Source organism: Panthera tigris, chromosome B3 (genome assembly GCF_018350195.1).
Source record: "Panthera tigris isolate Pti1 chromosome B3, P.tigris_Pti1_mat1.1, whole genome shotgun sequence".
In the NCBI taxonomy this organism is placed as follows: domain Eukaryota; kingdom Metazoa; phylum Chordata; class Mammalia; order Carnivora; family Felidae; genus Panthera; species Panthera tigris.
Genome location: NC_056665.1, coordinates 39,219,168 through 39,244,759, shown reverse-complemented (window position 1 = coordinate 39,244,759; position 25,592 = coordinate 39,219,168). Strand labels below are relative to the sequence as shown.

The following is a 25,592-nucleotide window of genomic DNA, read 5'->3' as shown; positions in this document are numbered from 1 at the left end:
CGTGAGCAGGGGAGGGGCAGAGAGAGAGGGAGACAGAATCTGAAGCAGGCTCCGGGCTCCGAGCAGTCAGCACAGAGCCGGATGTGGGGCTTAACCTGCAAACTGTGAGATCGTGGCCTGAGCTGAAGTTGGAGGCTCAACCCACTGAGCCACCCAGGCGCCCCAAGGGGATGCTTCTAAATGACCCATGCATTTATTCAACGAATAGCTACCGCTCCCACTCTGTGCAGGAGACTGTGCCAGTCCTGGGAGGGGCCGGGGTTAGGAAGGAAGCAGGGTGGGGAAAAGGGCAGAGACACAGGGATGAATCGGACAGACCTGCCCCCTACCCCGGCAGCTGTCTAGTAGAGATGACAGAAACATCCACAGTGGGCCACCAGAGCGGGGGGGCCAGCACACAATATGGAGTGGTTTTGTTCCAGTGGGAAGCAAGCAAGGAGGCTGTACGAAGAGGCAGAAACCCAGCTGGGGCTGGTTCCTGCACAGGCCGGGTTCGGCCAGGAGGATGGACAGCAAAGGCATCCGGGAGGTGGCAGATTGGACAGAGGCACAGCGGCGGGGCCATGCGTGGCTGAGGGGGTCTCCAGGGCAAGGTGATCTGTTAGGATCTGCTGGAACACTGGGGCTGAGGGGCGGTGGGTAGGACAGGCATCTGGCGGTCAGACCGGCCCAGCCAGGAAGGCCTCGGGTGCCAGGCTCCAAACTGTGCCCTGAAGACAAAGGTGGGTCCAACAGCAGGTAAACGATTTAGTGTTCCAGCCTATTTTAGGAACCCTCCTCCCCCAAAGGCAGGGGTCTGGGCCACTCCTTTCTGGTTGAGAGAGGTTGAAAACCCAGACTCAGGCAAATTCAATCGCTTATGGACTGTAGAGTCAGTCATTAAAGAAAAGCAGTTATAGGCCTGACTACAAAGAAAGCCCAGCAGGGGCGCCTGGGTGGCTCATTCTGTTAAGTGTCTGACTTCAGCTCTGGTCATGATCTCGTGGTTTGTGAGTTCAAGCCTGGTGTCGGGCTCTCCACTGTCAGTGCAGCGCCTGCTTTGGATGCTCTGTCCCTCTCTCCTGCTCACGTGTGCGTTCGTGGGCCCTCTCTATCACAAACAAAATAAATAAACATAAGAAAAAAAGAAGGCCCAGCAGTTGAAACTCGAGAAGCTTTTTTGGGGGCACAGAGTGGAGGTAGAAGAGGCTGCCCTTACCCACACCGTCCACTCCTCTCATCCCCCGACTGCTAATTCTCTGCACCTTTCTAAAGCAGGTGCCCTATGGATTTTTCAGGCTCCCAGAGATTTTCTCAGCCAACTTCTCAAAGAATGCTTCACTACACATAACATGGGCCTAGAAGGTGCTTCCCATGTAAGGCCCTGAGGCTTGGGGGGGGGGGGGGTGTTGAAGGGAGCCTAGAGTAGGTGTGGCCTCCCTGTAGGAAGGGAGATGGTAATTTCCAGCCTGGGGCACAGCCCGTCTGGGTCTGCAGGCCAGGGAGAAGAGGGGAGCGACGCCCCAGAGGGAGACGGGGCTGGAGGGGCTTGTCCTGCAGCCCTGGCCTGGGGAGCGGCTCAGGGCTGGGCTTGAGAGTGGGGAAGGCCAAGATGGGTAACCATGCTGAGCCTGTTCCCATGTGTATAAAATGGCAGCAGTGACTTGTCACCCATAGGGCTGTGAGAACACAGGAGATGCTGGGCAGGAGAGCATTTTGGAGTGGAAGAACCGTGGTACAGACAGGGGTCATGGTAGGGACCCGGGGCTCCATCCACACCACCACCTGTCACGTTGATGCTTCCCGTCCTACCTGACGGACGCCTGATTGCTCCCCAGTTTGATGCTACTTCCAAATTTGACTCCCGTGGCTGGAGCACCCCTGTGGCCGTGGTTAAGGTTTTAGCCTGGTGGGGGGCGCTGAGGATCCTTTGGGGTTTGCCCAAAGAAGAGGCAGGGCACAGAGGTTCCAGTGGGCTCTGGAATCTGACTGTTGGCCTTAGGTCCTGGCTCTGACACTTACAGAACCCTGGGCATTTTACTTTTTCAGCTTTAATGAGGTATAGTTGACCAACTTGGGGTAAGCTGTTAACCTCTCTGCATCTCAGTCTTCCTGTCTGCAAGACGGGGATTGTGGTAGTACCTTCCTCCAAGGGTAGCGGTGAAGCTCAAGTAAGTTAATATATGTCATCTTCGGGGCGCCTGGGTGGCTCAGTCGTTAAGTGTCCGACTTCAGCTCAGGTCACGATCTCGCGGTCCGTGAGTTCGAGCCCCACGTCGGGCTCTGGGCTGACAGCTCAGAGCCTGGAGCCTGCTTCCGATTCTGTGTCTCCCTCTCTCTGCCCCTCCCCCGTTCATGCTCTGTCTCTCTCTGTCTCAAAAATAAATAAACGTTAAAAAAAAAAAATTAAAAAAAAAATATATGTCATCTTCTTAGAGGAGTGCCAGGCCCAGAGGAAGGGCCATAAATGCTTTAGGCATTTTGAGTGTTACACACGGTCTATTAGAGCCGAGGCCACTGCAGACCACAAGGAAAGGAACAGATTTACCTGCTCTGGCCACTTTCATGCTCTGTTTCCCTTCACTACCATCCTGCAAGGTACTCCCCGTGGGAGGTGAGCAAAGTGAGGTATACGAGGTGGGCCTGTTATACACTGCCACATTGGCGAGATTCAAACGCGGGTTCCCTCGGCTCAAAGCCCATGCCCTCCCCACTACACCAAGCAGCCTCTCCTGAAGAGCCACAGGGAGTGATGGGAACCAACTTCCATTGAGCACTCACTATAAGCTGAGCTCTTAGACAGTGACGTCCCTGTCTCCTCACACAGGGTATGGGGTGGCAGAGGTCAAGCATGGGGCTGCTTTGGTCACGCCCCTTGCTCAAGACTACAGTGGCTCCCTCTTGCCTGCTGAATTCATCTCGTGTCCCTGCCCTGGCGCACAGGGCCCCGCCGGCTCTGCTCCCACTCTCTCCCCTCACATTCCGTCCACCCCTGCTCATCCGGGCCATCAGGCTGGGGTGCCCCTGCCCAGGTCCCCTGTGCCTGTCTCAGGAATGAACACCCCTCCTCAGACCGCTCAGGTGAGGTGAGAACAATTATCTGGTAGTGTTTTTGGAGACAACTTTTGAGTTTTTGTTTTTGTTTTTGTGTTTACCCCCATTGCTAAGTTCCCTATTCGCCCCGCCTTGAAGTAATTTATTCATGACCTTTTTGTGCAACATCTTTCATTTTCCAGACATAATCACATCTTCTGGCAAGAACCCCTTTCCCTCCTGGGGTGCATAATTACTGCTGCAGATGAGACTACTGGTGCTAATGACTAAGTGGGGAGATGGCCGGGGAGGGGCCAGGCTGGGTGGGGTCTTGGAAGACAGGGCAGGGGTAGCGGGAAGGAAGGGAGGGGGTTCTTCCTTTGTTCCAGACCTGCAAGGTTGGTAGGGAGTCAGTCTGCCCACTGTTCCCCCTCACGTCTCTGGGGACACACACCCTGGAACTTCTTCCAGTCCTTCCTGTAGGTATTTCCTGTGAGCTTTACAGCAGCCCCAGGATGCAGGGAGCACCTATCTTTGTAGAAGATGACGTGAAGGCACAGACGGGTAAAGTGACTTGGTCCAATAGTGAGGTGGCAGCAAAGCCAGGGTCAGAGCCCAGGTCAGCATCCGGCTGGCCTTCTCCTCAGCCCTGATCCCCTCACCGCACAGCTGTCCTGAGGCGAGTGTGGACCCCGAGCCATAAGCCTTGGGTCCAGCTCAATGTCCTCACACGTCACGTCACCCTGGACCAGACCTGGAACCCCTCCAAACTTTGGTTTCCTCTTCTATGCAATGGCCCTAACACTTTTCGCCCTGCTTTCCTCATTAGGGGGGCTATGTGAGGCAGCTGGGTAAGCTGGGAAGGGCCACCCCAGAGGAAGGGAGGGAGACTGAGGCTCCCAGCCTACCTCCCCTCAAAGACAAAGCGAGGAAGGGCACTAGGCTCCCACCGAGAAACGAGAAATGAGGTTGCCAAGGCTGTGCCCTTTCCCAGGAAAAGGCCTGAGGGAGTCTCCAAGCTGCTTATTTACCATAGATCCACAGCCCTCTCCTCTCCAGTTTTTGTTTGTGGCTCAAAGTGCAGGCTCTGGGTTCACACAGCTAGAGGCTCAGCTCCTGGTGGCCACTTACAAACTAGGGAAGGTTACTACACCTCTCTGAGCCTCGGTTTCCTCATCTGCAAAGTGGGGATACTGATAGTCTGCACCTACAGGGTAATCGTGAGGATTACATAAAATGACGAACAAAGAGCAGGGGGCCTGGCCTAAGGCGTGCCGTGGTCACTCACAGCTCCGCTCGCTCATCTGCTTCCTCTAGACCTTTCAGGACAGCATCCCTGACTCGTGGCCTGGGCCAACTCTCCAGAGTCTGTGGGGTGGCTAGGCCCGAGAGCCGGCGGGAGCAGACACCCCAGGAACACCAGAGAATTGGATGAAAAGAAAACTGGTGATGCTCAAAGCATGGATGCCTCAGCTCCAACACCCTCTTCTGTTTCATGGAGAGAGCTCCAGGCTCTGGACCAAAGTCCCAGCTCCAGACCCCAGTAACGAGGGCACTGATAAAGACATGAGGAAGCCAGCAGGGAGGGGGTGCTCTGACATGAGGGACGTCTATTTTTTAGAACAGAAGAGTCAGCAGTTTTCCCTAATAAAGCCACAAACCATGGGGTCCCAGAGGGGGAAGGCTGGACTCAGCCTTAGTGACATAAAACCAATTTCCCCTACTTTGCTCTGCGGATTAATTGCCAACATGGTTTAATACTCTGGTGACCACTCCCCCAACTGCTATTCCCCTCTCTGCCCTGGGTAAAATCAGTTGATGTCTGCTCCGGGGACAGCAAACTCAGGAGAAGGAGGTAAAGGTAGAAAAAGCATCGGACTGGGAATTGAGTCACCTGATTTCCATCCCAGTTCTGCTAACGATTTGCTGTGTGACCCGGGATAAGTCACTTTCCCTCTCTGAACCTGTTTCCTTCTTTTTAAAATGAGAAGGTGCGGTAGGGAAGTGCTCAGCATTCTTCCCACTCTGCCATGATGAAGAATAATTCCCGTTTTGTGCTCACACTGACCCTGAAGGGCAGGCACTATTAACCCATTTCACAGATGGGAAACTGAGGCTCAGAGAGGCTGAGGACGTCGCCTAAGTTCACAGAGCTGAGGGACAGGCTTGGGACTCCATCTCAGGCTTGTCTGACCCCAAAGTCCATGCCTTTGCCTCCAGTGTATCAACTCTATACAACCACACAAGAAACCTTGACTTTACTAAGCATTCGCTACATGCCAGCCTTTGTTCTAAGCCTTGTACATATTTATCTAATCCAATCCTGAGAACACTAGAACATAGTACCATTATTTATCCTGTTTTATAGATGAAAAACTAAGGCTTGAGAAGCATAAGTAACTGGGCCAAGGCCACCCAGCAGGCAATGACAGAGCTGGGAGTTGAATCCTGGAGTGTGGTGTGTATATGTTTACATTTTTGCTACTTTGCACTACCTGTGTTCCTCTGCTCACACGGGCAGGGCAGCTAGAGGGTGAATTCCTCATCTGCAGTGCAGCACCCAGGAAAATCTTGTACTATAATTAGGAAACCAGTCAATGGCGGGGCGGGGTGGGGGGGGACATGAAAAGCTTAGGGCTAATAGCCTGCAGACCTTGGGTTTGATAAAGAACAAACAGTTAGAAAAGAAAAGGCACACACATTGTACACATGTCACCTGGCTGTAATTTTTCAGTCCACATTCTCTTCTGGCCCCACAGCTGTCCTCACTCCCTCGTTCCAGCTCAGGAGCTGCACAAAAGGCAGACACACATTTTGTCCAGCTTGGGGGTGGGGGCTGGAGGAGAGTGACGTCTTTAAAGGACACCAAAAACCTTGGAGGAAAATTCAATCACTGCTCCACTGGTCTGGATTTTCATAACTCTCACCCCTGTCCTGCCTTCCCTGGCCAGAGCGGCTGAGGTTTGCATATACGACCTACCGACAGCCCAGAGAAAAGGCAGAAAAATGTGGAAACGAGTTTGTTCATTTGGGTGATGGAGTGCCCGCTCCCCTCGCCAGCATGCAGGGTTCAATAACAGCAGACAGGACTTCAAAAAATTGCAGCATAAATAGATGAGCCCTTTAAGGTAATAGAAATTCTGTCATCCAGGGGAGAAATACAGGCCCCGGACCCCATGGGAGGGGACACCAGGTTCCTCTCCCCAGCCTCCCATGCTCCCCACACCCATTATAGCCAGAGCTGAAAGGGAGCATCTGTACTGAGCAATGACCAGAGGGCCCCTTATCTCCCAGACACACGGGTTCCATGCAGGGAGAAGGTCTGGGAAATCCAATCGCTGCAGCTCTGGTGACCGCACAGGCTGTTCGCTGCAGGTGCCAAGGTGGCAGCAATTAGTCCGAGAGCAGGCGAGGAAGCTTCATCAGGCTGGCCACTTAGGTGAGGCCTTAATTAAGGAAAGCTGGTCAGCAGAGAAGTGTGCAGGGGCTGAGAAGCTAGCCTTCTCCCCCTGTGATGAGAAAGTCGATTCTCAGTTCTGTGGCTGCCCTTGGGAACCCAGGAGGCCCCGTCAACCCTGCAGCTCCTGGCCAGAAGGAAGTTTCAACTAACTACTCTCTTCCTCTTGCTCCCCTTTCTGCCTGGACCCCCAAAGAGGGCATTCAGGCCAGGACCAGTCAATCTCTTCAGGTAGGGAACTGCTTGGGGTAAATAACAACAATAGCAGCAGCAGTGTGAATGAAAAAATAATGGTAATAATAAGCTAACTCTTGTTAAAAGAGTACTGATATGCTAGGTATTCTAGTTATTGTGTATGTATTAATTAGTTCTATCAGCTCAGTAATCCAAAAGACTTTATTATTATTTCCCTTTCATATATGAGAAGACAGAGGCACAGAGAGGTAAAACATCCTGCCCAAGGTCACACAGCTAGTAAGCAGCAAAGCTGGTATTTGAAGTGAGGGAATCTGACTCCATAGTCTCTGGGTAACCGCTATGTAATATTGCGTAAGGTAGGAAGCTCACACCATTCCCCGCGCCCCCCCCCCAAAAAAAAACAAACCCAGAGATGATGTTGGGTGATAGCTATTCTAGTCCCACTACAGCTACCTGTTTATCTGAACTGCAGAGAAACCAATGGATGTTTTCAAGCCTCAGCCCTGCTGGCATGGTCTCTCAAGAAATGCCATGAGTTTCCTTCCTATAGCGGTCAGTGCTGGAAACTTCTGCTTTAAGGGCATTCATTGCTCTTCTCAAAAGTTTCATCCATTTCAAAATGAGTATGTTGAGCAAGATGTTCACATGCTAGACATGGGCCAGGGGGAGGCAGCTGGAGGAGTAGACAGACTCTGAGTATGAGCCATCTGCTATGGGAACAGAGGAGAGCTTAATTCTGAAGAAGGAATATTCAGGGAAGGCTTCATGGAAGAGGCAGCCTTTGATCTTAGCTCTGAAAGGCTGAGAAAGATTTTCATAGAGATAAGAAGAGTGGGGAGGCCATTCTAGGAAGAGGGAAAAGCTTGAGAAAAGGCACAGTCAGAGGCTCCAAAGCAGACACTGTGCTTAAGGAAAGGTGAGTCATGTGTGGCCACAGCAGAGATTTGTGGCAGGACTTTAGCAGGAGATGAAGTTAAGGTGGACTAACTAGTTTTAAGGGCATACAAAGGACTAGGGTTTGAGTTTTGTTTGGTGGGTAAAGAGAAACCATATAGAGGGATGATGTGATTTCAGCCTCCGAGTGGATAGACAGCTTCACTTAGTCCCCTCGACCACGGTTAGGCTGTTCCTTACTTCCTGAATCATCCCTCATGTGGACACTCCTAGGACTCTGCTGGCCTGAGCCTCCTGTCATGCGACCCTCACTCTGCCCTCCCCCACCTCTGTTCAACCTGGTGTTCTGACTGGGTGGGACCCTAGGTTCTAATAGGACAAGACAACCTTAGAGGAGAGGCTTGTGGCGGCTGTCCAAGGTGCTGAAACAATATGCCTCCCAATTTTAAGCCCTCCCATTTAAAAAAAATTTTTTTTTTAACGTTTATTTATTTTTGAGACAGAGACAGAGCATGAACAGGGGAGGGGCAGAGAGAGAGGGAGACACAGAATCTGAAACATGCTCCAGGCTCTGAGCTGTCAGCACAGAGCCCGACGCAGGGCTCGAACTCACAGACCGTGAGATCATGACCGGAGCCGAAGTCGGACGCTTAACTGACTAGGCCACCCAGGCGCCCCTAAGCCCTCCCATTTTAATGATTAGTTCCCATACCACTGTTCTACTGCGGAGCCGATTTCATTCCCATTTTACAGATAAGAAATAGAAGCCCTGAAAGCTAGCATAACCAGAGCTACGAACCTGGTTTCTCACCTTCTAGCCCAGGGCTCTTTTGCCCCACCCAGCAGCCCCAATGTAATTCAGCAAACCATGCCTCAAGTAATTATTACACTGGCATTGCCAAGCTAACATGTAAGATGCCTAGACTTTACTCCTACCTCCAGCTCTATGTCCATTTCCCCAAACATCAGCAGGTGTGTCCACCCCATAATGCTTCCTGAGACTGACCATTTAGGGTGACCCACAGGTACTTGGGTGGACCTGCTTGGAACCACAGCTGTGCATATTCATGGCTCTGCTTGTTCCGAAAGGAACCCCTGGGTATATATAGCTCATCTTGACACTCTCCTTGATGGGAGGGGTGCTGAACTTGGAGGAAACACTGCGCCCCCCCCCACCCCAATACTCTCATAGTGCACCAATAATCACTACCATTTTACTGGGTGCTTACTGTGTTCCAGGCACTGAATCACAAACTTTCCATATGAAGCTTCTCACTCTCATGGCAAAGTCTACTCTTAACAAATGAGGAAATTCAGGCTTAGGCAGGCTTAGGCTTAGGCTTGCCAGTAGGCAGAGTGGGAATTGGAGGGCAAGGATCTGAACTCAGATTTGTGTGGTTCCATGGTGATCTGTCAAAGTCTATCATCTAACATATGAGAGCTCAGCGGCTCCCACCACTACTGGCTTTGTGATCCTGGGCAAGTCACTTGTCCTGTTTGAACTTCAGCTCCTCATTTTCAAATTGAAGAATGTGAAAGTGCACCTCTACAGGGCTCTTGTGAGGAATAAAGATGAAGCATGCAGCAAGGACTCAATAAGTGTTTCCTGCTAGTGTGAATATGATTGTTACTGAGCACAAGCTCTCTGAAGGCTAAAATGGATGTCTGATTAGCCTTTCCATACCACCAGATGATTCCCAAGTTTGTCAGGGTAAATATCTAGTGTTCTGAGAAGGAAGGAGGAAGAATGTGAAGGCCAACACACCCAGGCTGCCAGGTGGGTCTTGCTTCTGCCCCATATTCTCATGGCCTCTGCAGGGGTTGGGGACCATCTGGCTGGAGCAGGCAGGCCACTAGACTCTCAAGGGTGGTTCTCGCTACCTTATTAGTACTCTTCACATCTACGTTGAGTCTGAGGCCATTCTCAGTCCTCAGAGACTCTGCTTTGATAAAGCTATCCCCAAATCCTCCCTAAAGAGCCCTTGGCAGGGAGAGCTTTGCTGGGTGGGGCCAGCTGAGGATGTGGCCTCACATCTATTACCATGTTGGCTACTCACATCCAATAGCAGACAGGAATGATGTGACTCCCATCTTACAGAAGAGGAAACTGAGGCCCAGCAAAGTGAGGCAACATGTCCAAGGTTAGTGAGCCTAGGATAGAGGTCTCCAAACACTCAGAAAAGGGCTCTTTTAATTAGTCTCTAATTAATTGCTCAAATTGCTCATCCTAAAAATCTTTCAAGGAAAAGGGCAGCTGCATAAATTTATAGATTAACTAGCAAATAAAGGCATTCCTAATTATTATTGACTGCAGGGCATTCTGGTGAAGGTCTCAGCCAAGTCGGCTCTGCTGATTGCCCCAACCCCAACCCTGACCAGAGCTGGCTAATTGAAGGAAGTTGCATTCATTCAGAAGCTGGAGTAAAAGCAACAGTAATGAGTTCCCCCTTGGAGCCTGGTACATTCAGGAATGAGTCACACTGGATGAGAACAATTGACTGTTCTGTAATCACCTCCAGCAGCTCCTGCTCAACACCCAACAGGGCCCCAGAAGAGCCTTTCCAGGTATAATGAGGCTGGGCAGGAGGAGATGGATGAGAATTCACAGGGTCTCACCAGGGCAGTTTGGCTTACAATCTGTCTTAGCCCTGAGCCCCAGGCTGGTAGGACTCCACAATGAGATGATTACTGCAAGTGCCAAGTCTCCCAAAGTTCAAGGGCAGGAAGTCATTTGCATCCCAGATGGGAGGAAGAGAAGCAGGGGACTGGCCTCCAGACTGCAGGAGCCCTGGCCTGGGGGCAGTAGGCACACAGACTCTGGCCTCCCTAGCCATCTGAAGGCTTTGATTCTCCCTTCTATTGAGGAATAGTGACTAGGCAGGCAGTTGGGGGGTGAAGAAGGGGGAACATGGGACACTCAGCAGTCCCACAGATGATGTATACAACTTCAATGAGCCCCTCTCCCTTGGCTAACACACACATACATCACACACACACACACACATACACAACACACATCCCTCCTTGCTCCTACTTTCCTTTATCTCCTCCATAAGGGTGTGCTTTCTGATATGGTCCCTGGAGTCTGCACAATGGGCCATCTTACACTTGATCTTAGCCAAAAGGCGGGGAAGCGATGCATAGTGGACCATCTTAGAAATCAGTGGGTTCATTTCCCCCTGCACACTTACCATTTACAGATGGAGGAACTGGGGGCTCCAGTTCCTGGAGGAACTGGGGAGGAAGCCATCTGTCCAAAGTCATAGTGGAACTGGAACTGGGGTCAGAATGCCCACACTAAATGTCTGGTGTGATCTGTCCACTTCCACTCAGTCTCCCAAACAACTAGTCTCTCCTACCCAAACCAAAACCTTGGGCGCTCACATTTTTCTGTGGAAATTATGGCCAAAGCTCACACCAACGAAGGTAAATAAGAAAGGAAACCTACAGGGGGAACAGACTTCTTTCTCTTTCAAATATGTCACCGGAATTCATTTTCACCCAGTTTTATCTGCACCAGGGAGGAGGAAGAAGGAACTAAACAGAATTTTGTTCAATAGACCAGGGCAACTTGCCTACAAAAGACACCAGGCAAACCCACACTCCCATGTTGTGCTTCCCTGTAGATCAGTGGATCTCCACCTTGGCAGCACACTGGCCTCAACTAGACCAAAAATATCAGTGTTCTGGAGGGGGGGGGTGGGGTGGACAGGCATCAGTGTTTATAAAGCTCCCCGGGTGATTCCAATGGGCATCCCAAGTTGAGGACCACCCCTTCCTGCTCAAAATGAGGCCACTGACCAGCAGCACTGACATCACTTAGGAGCTTGTTAGAATGCAGAGCCTCAGGCCCCACCTGCATCTACTGGACCGGAACGTGCAATGCAGTAGGGCCCACCGCTGATTCATGTGTGCACTAAAGTCTGAGAAGCACTGAGGTGAGGTACTTGATGTATTTCATCTCTACACCTGGCAGCAGTTTTGCGAGGCACGTGTTCCATTCCAGAGATGAGGAAACCGATCCTGAGAGAGGTTAACTCACTGCTCCAAGGTCACGGAGATGCTCCAGGACAACCAGGATGTGACCCCAGTGTGGTTCCAAAGACCACACTTTGTGCTGCACAGACCACTTCCTACAGCACAATCAAATATATGGCCCTGGGGGACCCCAGAGTGCTTGGGTCCTCAGACCCACTGGGCACGCCCCACCTTCGAACAGGATTCCACTTCCAGTGTCAAGTTCCCTCACCTCATAAAAACCAGCATAATTCATGAGAAAATACAAATAGTAAACACATGGGGGAAAGGTTCACTCTCCCCAGTAATCAGAAGAGAAATGCAAATTAGGGCAACATCAAGGAGCCATTTTCTACCGATATAATTAGCCAAAAAAAAAAAAAAAAAAAAAAGGATGTTAGCAAAGTTGTTTTGAAATAGGTACATTTGTACATGGCTGGTGGCGGTATAGATTTATATAACCCTTGAGGAAAGTAATATGGCACCATCCATCAAAAGCCATAAATATATTATGCCCACTGACCCTGGGAATTCACCCTAAGGAAATAATTCAATAGGAGAGGAAAAGCTGTTTGTAGGAAGATGCTTATTGTAACATTTGCCGTGAACATTGGAAACAACTCACTATTCAGCAGTAAGGGAATGGCTGAGTAAACTGGGGTACATCAGCTCCTGCAGTGTTATGCAGCTATTTAAAATGATAATCAAGAAGCCCAAGCAGCAAATGTGGGTGAAAGCAAGTAGAATACAAAACTGTGCATACTGTGGTTATTATGATGGAGAAAGACCGTGTGCATAGGATTTGGACAGGGAAGAGCTGGGCAAAGACAACCGGTGCTCAGGGTTGAGGGGACAACGGAAAGACCCCCTCCTTTTAATCTACAATTACAGACCTCAGTATAACTGACCCTTTGAGAGCAGCCTGGGGGGCTCTCTGGTCAGGAGCTCTCTGAGGGGGGTGTGGAGTCACTTCCACTCTTCGTCCCTGGGCAAAGGGATTCCCAGATTCCACTCAGAGGTGGGAGGAGCTGACGCCTCCTCTTCTGTGTAGGCCGGAGAGCATGAGGCCGTGGGAGACCCTTCCCATCTTACCATGAAGCCTGGGGCACAAGTGCAGCTCCCAGTGATGCTGTGGCAGTCGGCGCCGTTCTGACAGGTGCAAGGCAGCTGGCAGCCATTGCCATAGTAGCCAGCAGGGCAGGACTCGTTGCAGTGGTGGCCAGACCAGCCTGGCTGGCAGGTGCACGCTCCAGTTACTGGGTGGCAGCTGAGCAGATGAGAGAAGAATGAGGGGACAGTCTGGCCAGAGAGGCAGCCACGTCCCACCCTCTGCCTACCCTAAGCCTGGTGTGCCAGGGTAGCAGGATCAAAAGGCCTCTCAGGTTAAAATGCTTACTGCCTTGTTTGTTTGCCAGAAGGTGCCAAGGTCAAGGTCACATGGTCTTTATGGCCCCAAGAAAGCGAGGCTCGTGGTAATTATATAATTTACCTAAAGTCACATAGTTTGCAAAGGAAGCAGCAAAATCAGGATTATAACACAGGTCTTCTGACTCCCAAAGAAGTGCTCTTTATAATACAGAGTCCAAAGAAGAAGGGAGCCTTCTTCAGTCCCTTCCCTATGACTATGATGTCCAGAGCCTCACTCACCCTGTACTCAAGGCAGATGCCTGGTGAGGCAGCACGGCGTGAGAGGGTTGCAGTGAGACCCAGCGACTCTGCATATTGTAGGTACTCCATGGACATTTGCTATGTTAAAATGAGACCTGAGGGCAGATGTGGTCTCTCTCCTCTGGCGGTGTCTGCATGGGACAGGATACCTTCCATCTGGGCTTTGCTAGGGCTCCTTAAGAGTGACTGTGATAGAGGGTTGATGGGGGGTGGGAGGGAGGGCAGGGTGGGTGATGGGTATTGAGGAGGGCACCTTTTGGGATGAGCACTGGGTGTTGTATGGAAACCAATTTGACAGTAAATTTCATATGTTAAAAAATAAATAAAAAAATAAAAATAAAAAATAAAATTAAAAAAAAAAAAAAAAGAGTGACTGTGATAATCTTTACCCCTTATCTGTTTGGCTGCCTGGCATGACCTCTAGAGAATAGGGCAATCTCTGGCTAGCAGAAGTCTGATCCAACCAACAGCCAATATCTATTCATGATCAGAGGGGATGCTGGTGTGGTGACCATGTGCTTCTCAAAGCTTCTGTGGGGAGTGTAACTGACCAATGACCCCAGCTACTGTGTCTGAAATCCATCACTACATTCACTCAGAGCCCACACTTCCCCTGGGCTGCTCCCAACTAGAGCATGGCACAGACATGAAAGGTTGGCCCATTCCTGGGAGACCGGAGATTCTTCTGATGGGCAATTTGATCTAGAGACTCCCCATCTTGCCAGACTTTCTTAGAACTGTGATATAATCTAGGACTTTCCACCCAGCCTTCCTTCCTTCCCTCTCCTTCACATGGGTCAGACCTGCACTGCACTCTGATGTTTTCCTAGCCTCCCAGCCCCCACCCCGTTTTCCCTCATAGATGTTTCTCTAGTAAATCTCTTGAACGTGGGGAGAACCCAGACTAACACTCCAAGGAAGATGCTGAATGGTAGAGACAAGCCAACCTTCCTGGATTCCCTGTGTCACCTGCCTCTCTTCTCCAGAGTCCAGCTGAAGGGATATGATCAAAAGAGGCATGCTCTGGCCTGGCAGGGGAGCCTGGGTACAATTCTTGATTCTGCTAAATTCCACGAGACATGGGTTTTGTCTCCCCAGGTCATTGCTGTATCCCCAGCACCTGGCTTGTATTCACTGCCCAATTAAATATTTGGGAGTGAGTCATACTTTCACTATGAGTAATTATTTTCTGTGTCTATTGACTTATCATATGTCTCTCCCACCAGGTGGCAGCTCCATTGGGGAGGGCCCTTTGTCTATTCCACCTCTCTCTGTATTGTACCCCAGGGCCCCGCAGAGTCCCTGGCATGCTAGAGATGCTCAATACATATTTGGCAAATGAATTAATGAACACACTAATTGTGTGAAGCCCAGCCAAGCTATTTCTCTTCCGGGAGCCCTGGTTTTCTCATGGAAAATGAGGGATGGACAAGAGTAGACAGTTTCTGAATAATAAGTGCAAGTAGCTAATAATCATCTTGGAAAATGTTTAGTCTCATTAATTATCAAGTCAAAATAACAACGAGATATCACTTTTTCTCTATCAAAATAAATTTTTTTTTTTAAGAGACAATACTCAATGCTGGTAGAAGGTTCTGGAAAACTATGTGGGGTTATGTATCAGGAGTTTTAAAAATATTCAGACCCTTTGGTCTTATAATTCCATTTCTAAGAATCTGTCCTAAGGAAATAATCATAGTGGCAGAGAAAGATTTATGCACAGAGATGTTCCCTGAAGCATTATTTATAACAGAGGGCAAATGAAACCAATTTAAATAATAATGTGACCAGGCTATTAAAACACCAGGCACTTTATACATATATTTCTAATCTTCAGATAAGCCTGTGATTTAGGCATTAGAGCCTCTATTTTACAAAGGGCACTTGGAGGTAATGTGACTTGCTCACAGTCACATGGCTAAGTCAGGGGAAGCAGGGATTCAAACCCAGGTCTGTCTGACCATGTTCTATCCATGGTCTTATGCCGCCTCTGACAACAAAGTGTTGGTTACGTGAATTATGACAATTTGTATGAAGAGATGTTACAGAAATATCCAAATGCTTCCCAAAATCTTTACTGATACCAGGTGAAGTGAAATAAGCAAATTGTAAATAAGTCATGATCTAAAATATGGAAAAAGACAGATATACATAGACGTGTATGAAGCATGAAAAAATGACAACAAAATGGCTTTGGGGTTGAGAAATTATGATGACTCGCAGTTTTTTCTTTAAAAATGTATTGTCGAATTTTCCCAAACTGAGCATCAATTCTATTTATACACAGATGTAAATCAATAAAAAGTGTAAATAAGTGGAAAAGGAGAATCATGCAACGGATGAGGGTTTTAAGACTTCCTGGCTCCAGACAAACTCTTCCCTGAGCCCCACGCCATGAGGGGGATATGGGTAGTTACGTGGGTGCCATGGGGCAGTGGCCCCCACGTGTTGACCCTGACCCTCAGCTAGACAGATGTGGGGCACATCCCCCTGTCTCAATACTCTGAGCAAGCCCCTTCTTGGTTCCACATTTCCAGGAGCCTCTCCTGGGGTGGGAGGGACCAGCTTAGTGACAGTCTCAGGGATGGACACGGGTGGATCTAACAAACGACCCGGCAGCCTTGGCTGTGGCCATCAACTCAGCCCAGCCCCTGCGATGCCAAAGGGTCTCAGGCACGCTTGTGCCCTTCCCATCGGTGGGTTCTCTCACTGCAGACCCTGGCTCTGGTGGGACCGCCACCCCGTGAGAAGCAGACCGGGCACACGCTGCCTGGTGAACCTGACTTCTAAGTGCTCCCGCAGGGCCCGCCTGTAGTCTCAGCCACCAGCGTTTGGGTGTGTGCATTGGTGTCAATTTTACTTTTCACTCTGAGCACCGGAAAAGCTCAAAACTGCATCTGAAATCACTTCTTTCTCCCTCCTTTCATGTCCCTAAAATTCTAGGTAAAAAACCCATGATCTCTAGTTTCTTAATTTGATTGCTTATCATTAATTATAAAACCTCTCAAATACCTTTCAAGAGGGGCTGGGGGGAATGACTGCTGGCTGTGTGATTTATGACTGAGAACTGGGCACCTTCCTCACATCTGATCTCTCCCAGGCGTCCCCTGTTCCCTGCTCCCCTATGCTTCGTGGTGGCACAGCCATTCCCTCAGTCACATGGTGGACAAGTGACTGTTGGTTAGGCTCAGGCAGAGGTCACAAACATTGGTGTTTAGGCAGGCTCAGTTCACTGTTTTTTTTTTTTCTTCCCCTTGTCTTTATGCCATTTTCCTCAGACATAGATTAATCACAAATTAATAGGAGCCAAAAGCTGAATAATACAGGAATCTTTTCCGGGTGGATTTTTCTGTCGTTTTTATTTTGGTGGCTCTGAGATTTCTATCAATGCTGCATCTGTTGGCTAAATAAAATCTTTCAAAGGTAATACATGATCATGGCTGCTGGAATTCGTCTGTGACAATCCAGTTGTGGAGGGGACACGGCAGAGGCCTGACACACAGACACTCTCTTTCTCAAGGTTATTCTTTTATGAAGGAGGATCATTTCTTTGTGTGTGCTACATAGCATTTATAAAGAGAATGAAGCGGTGGGGGGTCTGACCAGCCACTTCTTCCCTCCTCGGGCACATGGGTTCAACCTCTGTGAAGCAGCCTCTCTAGAGGGGCACCGGGCAGAGAGAGGCTGGGACCAGATGCGGAGGGTTGGGGATCGAGAGTACTCTGTCTCCCTGGGAAGATACTCAAGGCCTTGCATGCCTTCTTGGCGGGGCTCTGCCATAAGCTCTCAGAAGCCAGGGGGAATTGGGGGCTAGGCTTCTGGGGACCCCACACTCCATGTCTCAGGGAGCTGGGGGGACACTTCACCTTCAAAGACCACAAGAGAACTTTTGCCCCCACTGGGCTGATGAAAGGTGATGGACAGACTGGGAAACTGAGACCTAGAGAGGACAAGTGTACATAGCAGGGCATTTGATCAGACAGAGCACATGTCCTGAGGCCAGGACTCAGGGGTCCCAGACCCCACCCAGGATAACTTAACTCCCTCGAGATGAGAAGCCATAGAGTTCTCCCTCTACTTTTCTTGGATCCCAAGAGAAGGCTCTATATTGGGACAAAAGCTCACGGAAGAGAGGAGTGACGTGTGTCCATGCAGAGGAAGAGAGGTGTTCCCTGTGGCCACGAAAATGAAGTCAAAAACAGCCTGAGAGAGTTGAGTCAGGCCAAAGGCTCTCAACCATGGGCAATGTACCATACATTCCCCATCCAGGAAACAGTTTTGCTTGTCAGAACTTGGGGGTGGGTTGTGGCTACTGGGGTCTAGTGGGTAGAGGCCACGGATGCTGCTAAACCCCCTACGATGCACAGAACAGCCCCCACAACCAAGAATTATCCGGCCCTAAATGTCAACAGTGGCCAGGTTGAGAAACTCTGAGTTAGACTGAATGAAAACGTTGAGTATGTGGGTTCAGTTATTGGGCCAGTGTGCCAAAAGAGCGGGGTGAAATATGAACAAAAATAGTACGGCAGACATCAGCCCAGTGGCAGAACCACCTAGAGGCATCGGCTGAGTTGAATTCAGTGATTCTTCTTACTGAAGGTCTGCCCTGTGCCAGGCACCGTGCAATGCTGGGCAAGCCAGGTCATAACCGCCCTCAAGGAGCCTGGGCCATGTATGACACAGCGGCCTGAAAGGAGGCCGCCATGCAGACACGGAGGAGCCCGGCCCGGAGCCCCCAGTTCTAAGAAACGCTATGGACTCCCAATCCCTGAAACATGACACGTGTTAAAGACAGGAAAGCAAACAATCATCAATATTGGATGGGCTGAGATTAGCGACGGAGAAGAGGGAGTCCTTCCAGATTAATAATGCATGGAGGACTCCTTCAGAGGAAAAATAAATTATGCAGGGCACGGCTGCTCAGGCACAGGAGGAAAACAATAGCTCTTTAATCTGGGGGTTGGTTGAATCTCTGTGGCAAGGAATCTCCCTGCATTGGACCTCAGCGGCAGCAGCCCTGCTTCCTGTCCCCGAAAGGGTCCTCCCTTGGCTTCCAGCTGGGGTTGGGGCGGGGAGGGGGGGTCCTGGTGCGGTTCCACCTGTGCAAGAGGTCCAGGCCCCTGACCGGCCATATGGAATCTTTAGAGCCTCAGAGCTCTTACCCTGTCCTCCGGACCCAGCAAGGACGCCACCTCCTCAAGACTTTCCAGACCAACAGAGAAGTTTCCTGTGACGCTTTCTAAGCACAGCCCTGGTCAGTTACTTGAGCACGTGTTGGGACCCAGTGGGGCCAGCCACATACATCTTACCGATTCCAAGATGCACGTTCCCCCGCATTCCCCCCTCTCAGATATTGGGCGCGCTATACAATCAATGGTACGTCATGGTTCAGGTGATAGCATTTTCCTTTCTTAGTAGTCCGTAAAACAGAGCTGTGCCTCACTACTGGTATTGTCTCGTATTGGAAGACATATGGTAGAAGGGGCTCAGTGTGTGTGAGTGCTCCAGACCTGAGTTCCTGAGGGCTGGACGGGTGCTGAGGGACTCGATTTCCTCCTTGTGGTCCAGCCCCGCACGCTCTCAGTGTTTGCTGAATGAATGACTGAGTGAATGACTCGGGTCATATATAGGTCTGCTAGGGCCCTCTCTACGGTGTCTTCTCAGCCCTCTGCCTTGCAGGCAGCATCATCCCAGCCGCTCAGCTCCAGGGATTGAGGACCGAGGACAGATCCCCTCTAAGCCATAATATCTGCTAAGATGCCTCTGCTTGCAGTGACCAGAGGCTCTTGGGTGATCTGTGGAGAATCAAATGCTGGAAATGAAGAGGGGGCTGGGGCCAAGTCCTGGCTGTCCCAGCAACTGGGCTGCAAAGAAGAGGCATCTCTGTCTGGCCTGCAAACAGCAACGGTACCCATTGCCCCGAGCGTGCAGTCCTCCCGAGCTGTCTTGCAGGTCCGAGGAGAGAAGGGAGACTCCCCCATTCTTCACCACCCAGATAAGAGGCAGCCACATAGAGGGCTGTGGAGGTGTTATCTGGGGCAGACAGCCTCATTTATTACCAGAGGGTGCTGCCAGCTGGTGCATGAAGCAGGAAGTGAAGAAGACACGGAAGAGGTGGCCCAGGGCGGCTCTGGCTTCTCCGCTTCCCAGATTCAGGCTTCCCTGGAAGCAGCCGTCAGTGCCAGCTTCACTCGAGGTGGCCTCAAACCCGAAAGGACACAGACCGCAGGGAGAGGCTGGCCCTGACCTCTGTCCCTCCTACTCCTCCACTCTAGCCAGGGCCTGCTGGGACAGCCCTCTTCAGGTCCTAGGAGAGCCACACTGATCTCTAAGGCCCCTTCCAGTATTGATCCTCTGAGCTCCAAGGCCCTGGCTTCTGCCCTGGCAGTCTTGTCCCTGAACCTCTAGGGGCTGGCGGATGGCTTAGTTAGGCATGGAGCACACACAGGGGAAATTTCTCAAGGACAATGGCCCCAGAGCCTGTGGCACGTGAGCTGAGCCACCCTAGCACCCCAGGACCATGTGGCCACACTCCACGCTGTTGCCCTGAGGGTCACCAAACTCCCTCCTTACTTCTGTGTGTGGGGTCTCAGGCGGGCCCATTTTCAAAGCTGGCAGCTGGGTGTGGTAGACAGAGGCAGGTGACCCGGGTCCTGGTCCTGGCTGTCTGTGGCTTTGGCTTCCCCTTTTCATCAAAGTGGTCAGCTGAGCTCTTCAATGCCCCGGGTGACCAAGCAGGGGCATGTGCCCTGAGAAGCTCCCTCTCCACCGGTGTTCACCCGCCCACCCAGCCCCGGCTCACCTGACCCCAGCTCGTACCTGATGGTGTTGTCGGCATCACAGGGGCAGGGCAAGGCACAGCCCAGGCCATACAGTCCCTCGGGGCACAGCCGCTCCTGGCAGCGGGGGCCTTTGTAGCCGGGATCACACTCGCAGGCGCCGGTGGTGGGCGAGCACTGGCCTCCATTGTGACAGTCACAGCGCTGTGAGCACTGGAAGCCGAAGGTCCCAAACGGGCATTCCTCTTGGCACCTGCGGGAAGGAGACTGGGGTTGAGGCTGTGCCCCGCCACCTGCCCTTCCAGATCCGCCCAGCACACACCCTGTGCCTCTAGGCCTGAGCCTGGGGTGTGGCACCTGATCCCAGCATCCCTCCCTCCCTTCTCATCTTCCAGGAAGCACCTGCAGGCAGGTCCCCGCTTGGTGCCTGCTCCCCTCAGTCCCCCCGGCACGGAATTTGTATGGTCATACTTCATTGATTAGAGGCTTTAAATGGGGTTTTACTTCACTTTTTTTGATTGCAGTAAAATACATGTAACATAAAATTGAACACTTTAACCATTTTTAGGGCTCAGTGGCATGAAGTATATTCACATTTTGTGCAACTGTTTCCACCATCTAGCTCCAGAACCTTTTCACCTTCCCCAAGCTGGAATGTCTGTACCCATTAAACAATAAACCTTATGTATTTTTTTAATTAAAAAAATTTTTTTTAACATTTATTTATTGTTGAGACACAGAGACAGAGCATGTGCAGGGGAGGGGCAGAGAGAGAGAGAGAGAGAGAGACAGAACCCAAAACGGGCTCCAGGCTCCGGGCTGTCAGCACAGAGCCCGACGCAGGGCTCGAACCTACAAACCAGGAGATCATGACCTGAGTTGAAGTTGGATGCTTAATCGACTGAGCCACCCAGGCGTCCCATAAACCTTATGTTTTTAAGCTATGTTTTAGCATCTCTGCCATCAGTTCAGTCTTACAACTGATGGCGTGTCACAGGGTAATTATCTGTGTTTTCATTCTTAGCCGTCGACAAAATGATGCATCTTACCATTGGTGGCATCTTGGGTTTGATGAAACGTGGTCATTTCATTTCTAATCACTGTTTCCGATTTTATCTTTTGGGCAGATGTACAGTCTCCCTTGGTCAGACTAGAAACGTGTGTCCTCCACCAGCGTGGAATTTTCCTGAGTACAAGAGGCATCCTCCTTCACCAGATGGGAGAATCCCCCACACCAGGGACTAATTCTTCCTCCTCGGACTGGGGATGCTGGTGAGCCAAGGAGGAGAAGTGAGCCCCTTTCATGTCTTGACTTTTGTGTCCAATAGTTTGGCCTGCTCCTTGGAGCTTCCAGTAATAACCTTCATTATTTAAATCATTGCCTTGCAGCCCCTGGGTGTGGATCCTCTGTGGAAGAGTGAGACCCCTGCTGCAGAGTGCCCAACACCCCCCACCCCAGGCCAGGGCTATTCCCCAGGGAGGCAAAGTCACTGTCACTGCGATCCTGACAAGGTCAGGGGTACACCTGGGGACATAGAGGGTAAAAGAGGTGGGTGGTTCCTGCATCCCAGAGACAAAGGAAATGGCCTCTGGGATTTGGGATGACCCACGAGGCAGTCTGCTTCTGTGATGCTGGAAGGTCGATTCTGGCATCTGCTTTCTCATCATAGAATGGGATGATAATAAAAGCTCCCCAGGTTGTTTGAGGATGAAATGAGGTAATGTGTGTAAACCCTCAGAAAGGTGCCCCATGCACGGTAAGGGCTCAGTAAGAAATGTGGGTTATTAATTTTCCCGTTAATATTGTTTTCTAAAGTTCTCAGAGCCCATCCGACCTTCTGCCTCATGTTCTGATATGAAAAGGCTTCGAGGGAAAAATTCCAAAACGTTAACCATGGAGTAGACTTGAGGAATTCTAAAATGTTCTAATGGTCATCTAGACAACCATTTTCCAGTTTTCCTATGCCTTCCACAATAATGGTGGGGAGGGGGGTATAAAAAATACAGCCCTAAGTTCTTTATTAGATCTTGGAGAGTTGTGAGTTGTAACCAGTGTTCTCCACAACAGGGCAGGGAAAGACCATGTCTGGGCGACCTTGGGTACTGATCACGATGGGGAGGGGCCCCGGTGATGCTGTAGGACTGGGTGGCAAGCGCCTCATGCCCAGAGTGGCCGGTGTGTCAGATGTCAGTCTTGGCATAGGGGGTCTCTGTCTCTCTTTTCTTTGTCGCCTTGAGCCCATGATGACAGGAGAAGGAAAAAGGTGATGGAGGTCTAACTTTGCGGGCTTTCCCGAGGAAGATGCCACCCATCCGCCCCTCACAGAGTTACTGTGACAAAAGGAGGAATGGAGCAGAATGGACGGGCAGTGGGGATGATGATGGGTACAGCCTGGACAGTGGTCAGAGGGGACTTCCAGCTGTGCACACCCCAAAGTCCGGCCACAGGCCCCTAAAGCAGCAGGAAACTCACTATCCAAAGTGCCAGCCCCTGTTCAGCCTCAGAATGGATTTTTCCAGATGTCACTCAATTTGGGTCTCCTCAGATGTCTCAGATGTCAGGGCAAGAGACCCAAGTGAGGAGACCCTCCTGACTCCTCCTCCCTTCCACTGGAACATTCCTGCTCCCTGCCATCCCTCAGGAGTGGGCAGAGCCCTGGCCAGTGAGCTCCTTGTGAAGGGCACCACCCCTACCCTGCCATATTTATGAAGTGACTTATTCCACAGCCCCAGAAAAAGAATCTGGAAATGAAATATTGACAACCTAATCCATTTACATAATCAGCCTCTTTTTTTTTCTTACTCACAATTTAAACAACTTATTTATTTAGAGATCAAGCAACGACTGCTAATGAATTTTACACAAAGCACGCTAATAACGGGGCCTGTGGAACAGAAGGGTAATCACAGCAGGAATTAGTTTTCTACTTAAACATCCTTCCTTTGCAACATATCAATCTAATGTGTCTGATATTGCCATTAACAACCAGATCCATTGCTCAATTAAATTACAAAATGAGCTGCAAAGCCCTCGTTACGTTTCATGTTTAATTTGCACTGGATTCTGCCTATCCGGGGAGGCCTGCATTATTACACCCACTCAACTTTAATATGCTTGCAATGATTTGGGGAGGGTTAATGCAGCTGTCACCTACAAAATTAATGGAAGCAATTTTACAAAATATTAAACACTAGGTGGCCCGTTTAGGTGGGAAACCCAAATGCTACTGGCCCTCCCACTGAACTCTCTATAGTTGATTGGTGAAGCTTGCTCAGGAGACCCCAAGGATTTGGGATTTCTCTCTGGCCCAGGATTGAGGGCTGCCCCAACAAGAAGAGGGATTAGAATTACTTTTCTGTTGGGCACATCTTGGAAAATCGAGAGAGTCAGTGATGTAAGGTCTACTGGTGTTGCGTCCAGCCAGCTGGAAGTCTGGGCCTGCTTGTCTCCAACAACAAGTGAGCTGTTGTTACCTCTCATGTGCAGGTGGACTGCAACAAAGGGTCCTGTTCTGGTTCTGGGGTCTTCTAGCTCCTGACCCTCGTAGCTCATCCTGAGCATTTCCTTATTGGGGGAGAGGGTGAGGATGTGAAGTTGGGCTCGGTGCTTCAGTCCGTCCCCTCTGCACCTTCACCCAGAGACCCCCATCTTTGACAGAAGTCAGAGAGGATTTCCAGATACTGCACCCCATGTGCTAAGGCTGGGAAGATCAAAGGGATGGATACTGGCTCACAAAGAGATTAGATCTGGCTCAAAAGACTTTGGGCTAGAAGCACATAAATGTAAAGCAAAAAATGGAAAATCGCTTTTCTGGACATCGCCAAGAATTTGAGGCTGACTCCAGTCACAGTTGGAGGGGCCCAATTATACTGTCAAAACCAGAAAGATCAATTAGTTGACTCAGCCTCGATCCCTGCTTGCTGATGTTATCTGGGCAGGAGAAGCAGAGGGATGGTGAACAAACGTTCCTCTTGCCTCACCTTGTCTGGGCAGAGTAACAAAACCCAAGGTCAGAGATAAGACGCAGATCCCACAGAAGCAGGAAAAGCGTGTGAGAGCCTCCTTTCTACCACCCCTCTCTCTGCTCGAAGAGACACATGTAGTTGAGACTTGGCCCGGGTCCTGTGGGCAAACGTCCTCTTCCAGCTCTGAATTCACTCACCATCCAACACACTGACTGTGGCTTCTCTCACTTCCATAGCACCAAGCCCACCCATCATCATGGCATCCTTCTTCCTACCATGGCAAATGTGCTTATACAGTAATTCCTCAGTTATGTGTTTTGTGAGCTATCTGCTCTGCAGGGCTGGAGTGATTCCTGGACCCTGTGCCCTTGTTCAGTCTGCTCTCAGGCCTCTAGCCTTCAGAGAATGCAAACTTATGCCCGTACCCTTTTGGCAGAACTCAAATTAGGCACAGAAATTTAGTTCTAGAAGAAATTATGCAAAATGTACTAACTAGTTTGCACCCCAGCTTCCTTGGATTACTGGTGCCATTGTCTCCCTGCAGTAAGGCAGAAAGCAGAGAGTGGCTAGTAGGTGCTCACTTCCTTCTCTGGGTGAGTCAGTGCAAGTTTAGGGCTTGGGTCACCGGGCTGGGGGTGGGGCGGTGGTGTAGCGGGCCAAGGGCCAGGAAGGATGAGTTGATGAGTCTTCCCGGCAGGAGGACTCAGAATGCTTTCTGAGAAAGGAGCAGGAAGGCTCACAGAGGGATGCTGTGGGCTGGTGAACCCCAGCCGCTCTCTGCAAGGCTGCTGGGAAAATGAGCAATATGAACAGCAAGGACAATAGCTAACCCCCCTCTTACCTGTCCCCCATGTAGCCAGCTGTGCAGTGGCACCGTCCAGTCACATGATCACACTGCCCTCCATGGTGGCAAGGACAGTCCTGGCTGCAGTTCTGGCCGAATGTCCCTGGTGGGCAGGGCTGGGCACACACTGCTCCCTGAAACAGAGGAGGGAAGACACACATAGGTAGTGCAATCCTGAGGCCACTCTCTCCTAGAAGTGGCACAGCGGCAATAGTCCAGGGACCACCCCATTTCCTCAGTGGGACTTTCTTCCCAGTCATAAAGCATAAGAAGCTGGACATGGTGGCTTCCAAAGCCCCAATTTAGAGACAGGGAGACTGAGGCCAATTTGCTCATCCAATTATTCAGCACACATTTATTAAGTGCCTGTTGTATACCAGGCTCTGTGTTAGATATTATGGATACAAAAGTATGAGGGAGACTCGATTTGTGACCTCCCAATCTACTGGGGAGAGAGGCAACAAAGCAGATAACTAAAGTACAATGTGCTAAGCACTGTGACACTGGCAGACAATAAAGTGCTGAGGAAAAACAGACACTCTAATTAAACATAGTGGTCTGGAAACACACACTTTATTTCTATTTCTTTCCCCAACTCTGCTAACATGAAAGCAAAGGGGCAAAGGTATGAGCCTGCAAAGACAAAAGCAATGGAAGTGGAGACCATGCAGGACACAAACGTCTTCCAAGATATGCTGGAAGATGGTAACCTCAGTAAAGCTCAGGAATCAAAGACACCAAGAACATCTGAAGGTCC

The 25,592-nt window shown here is 50.4% G+C and overlaps 1 protein-coding gene across 1 annotated transcript in view; it reads right to left on the bottom strand.

Moving 5' to 3' along the window:
* Positions 1-25,592, bottom strand: part of MEGF11 (multiple EGF like domains 11) — a 230,607-nt gene that overhangs the window by 43,843 nt on the left and 161,172 nt on the right. Inside the window, exons 7-9 of the mRNA XM_042988596.1 lie at positions 24,833-24,969; positions 20,066-20,278; positions 12,671-12,845 (exon numbers count right to left, since the gene is read on the bottom strand). Coding sequence (XP_042844530.1) covers positions 12,671-12,845; positions 20,066-20,278; positions 24,833-24,969 — 525 coding nt within the window. The remainder of the gene's footprint in view (positions 1-12,670; positions 12,846-20,065; positions 20,279-24,832; positions 24,970-25,592) is intronic.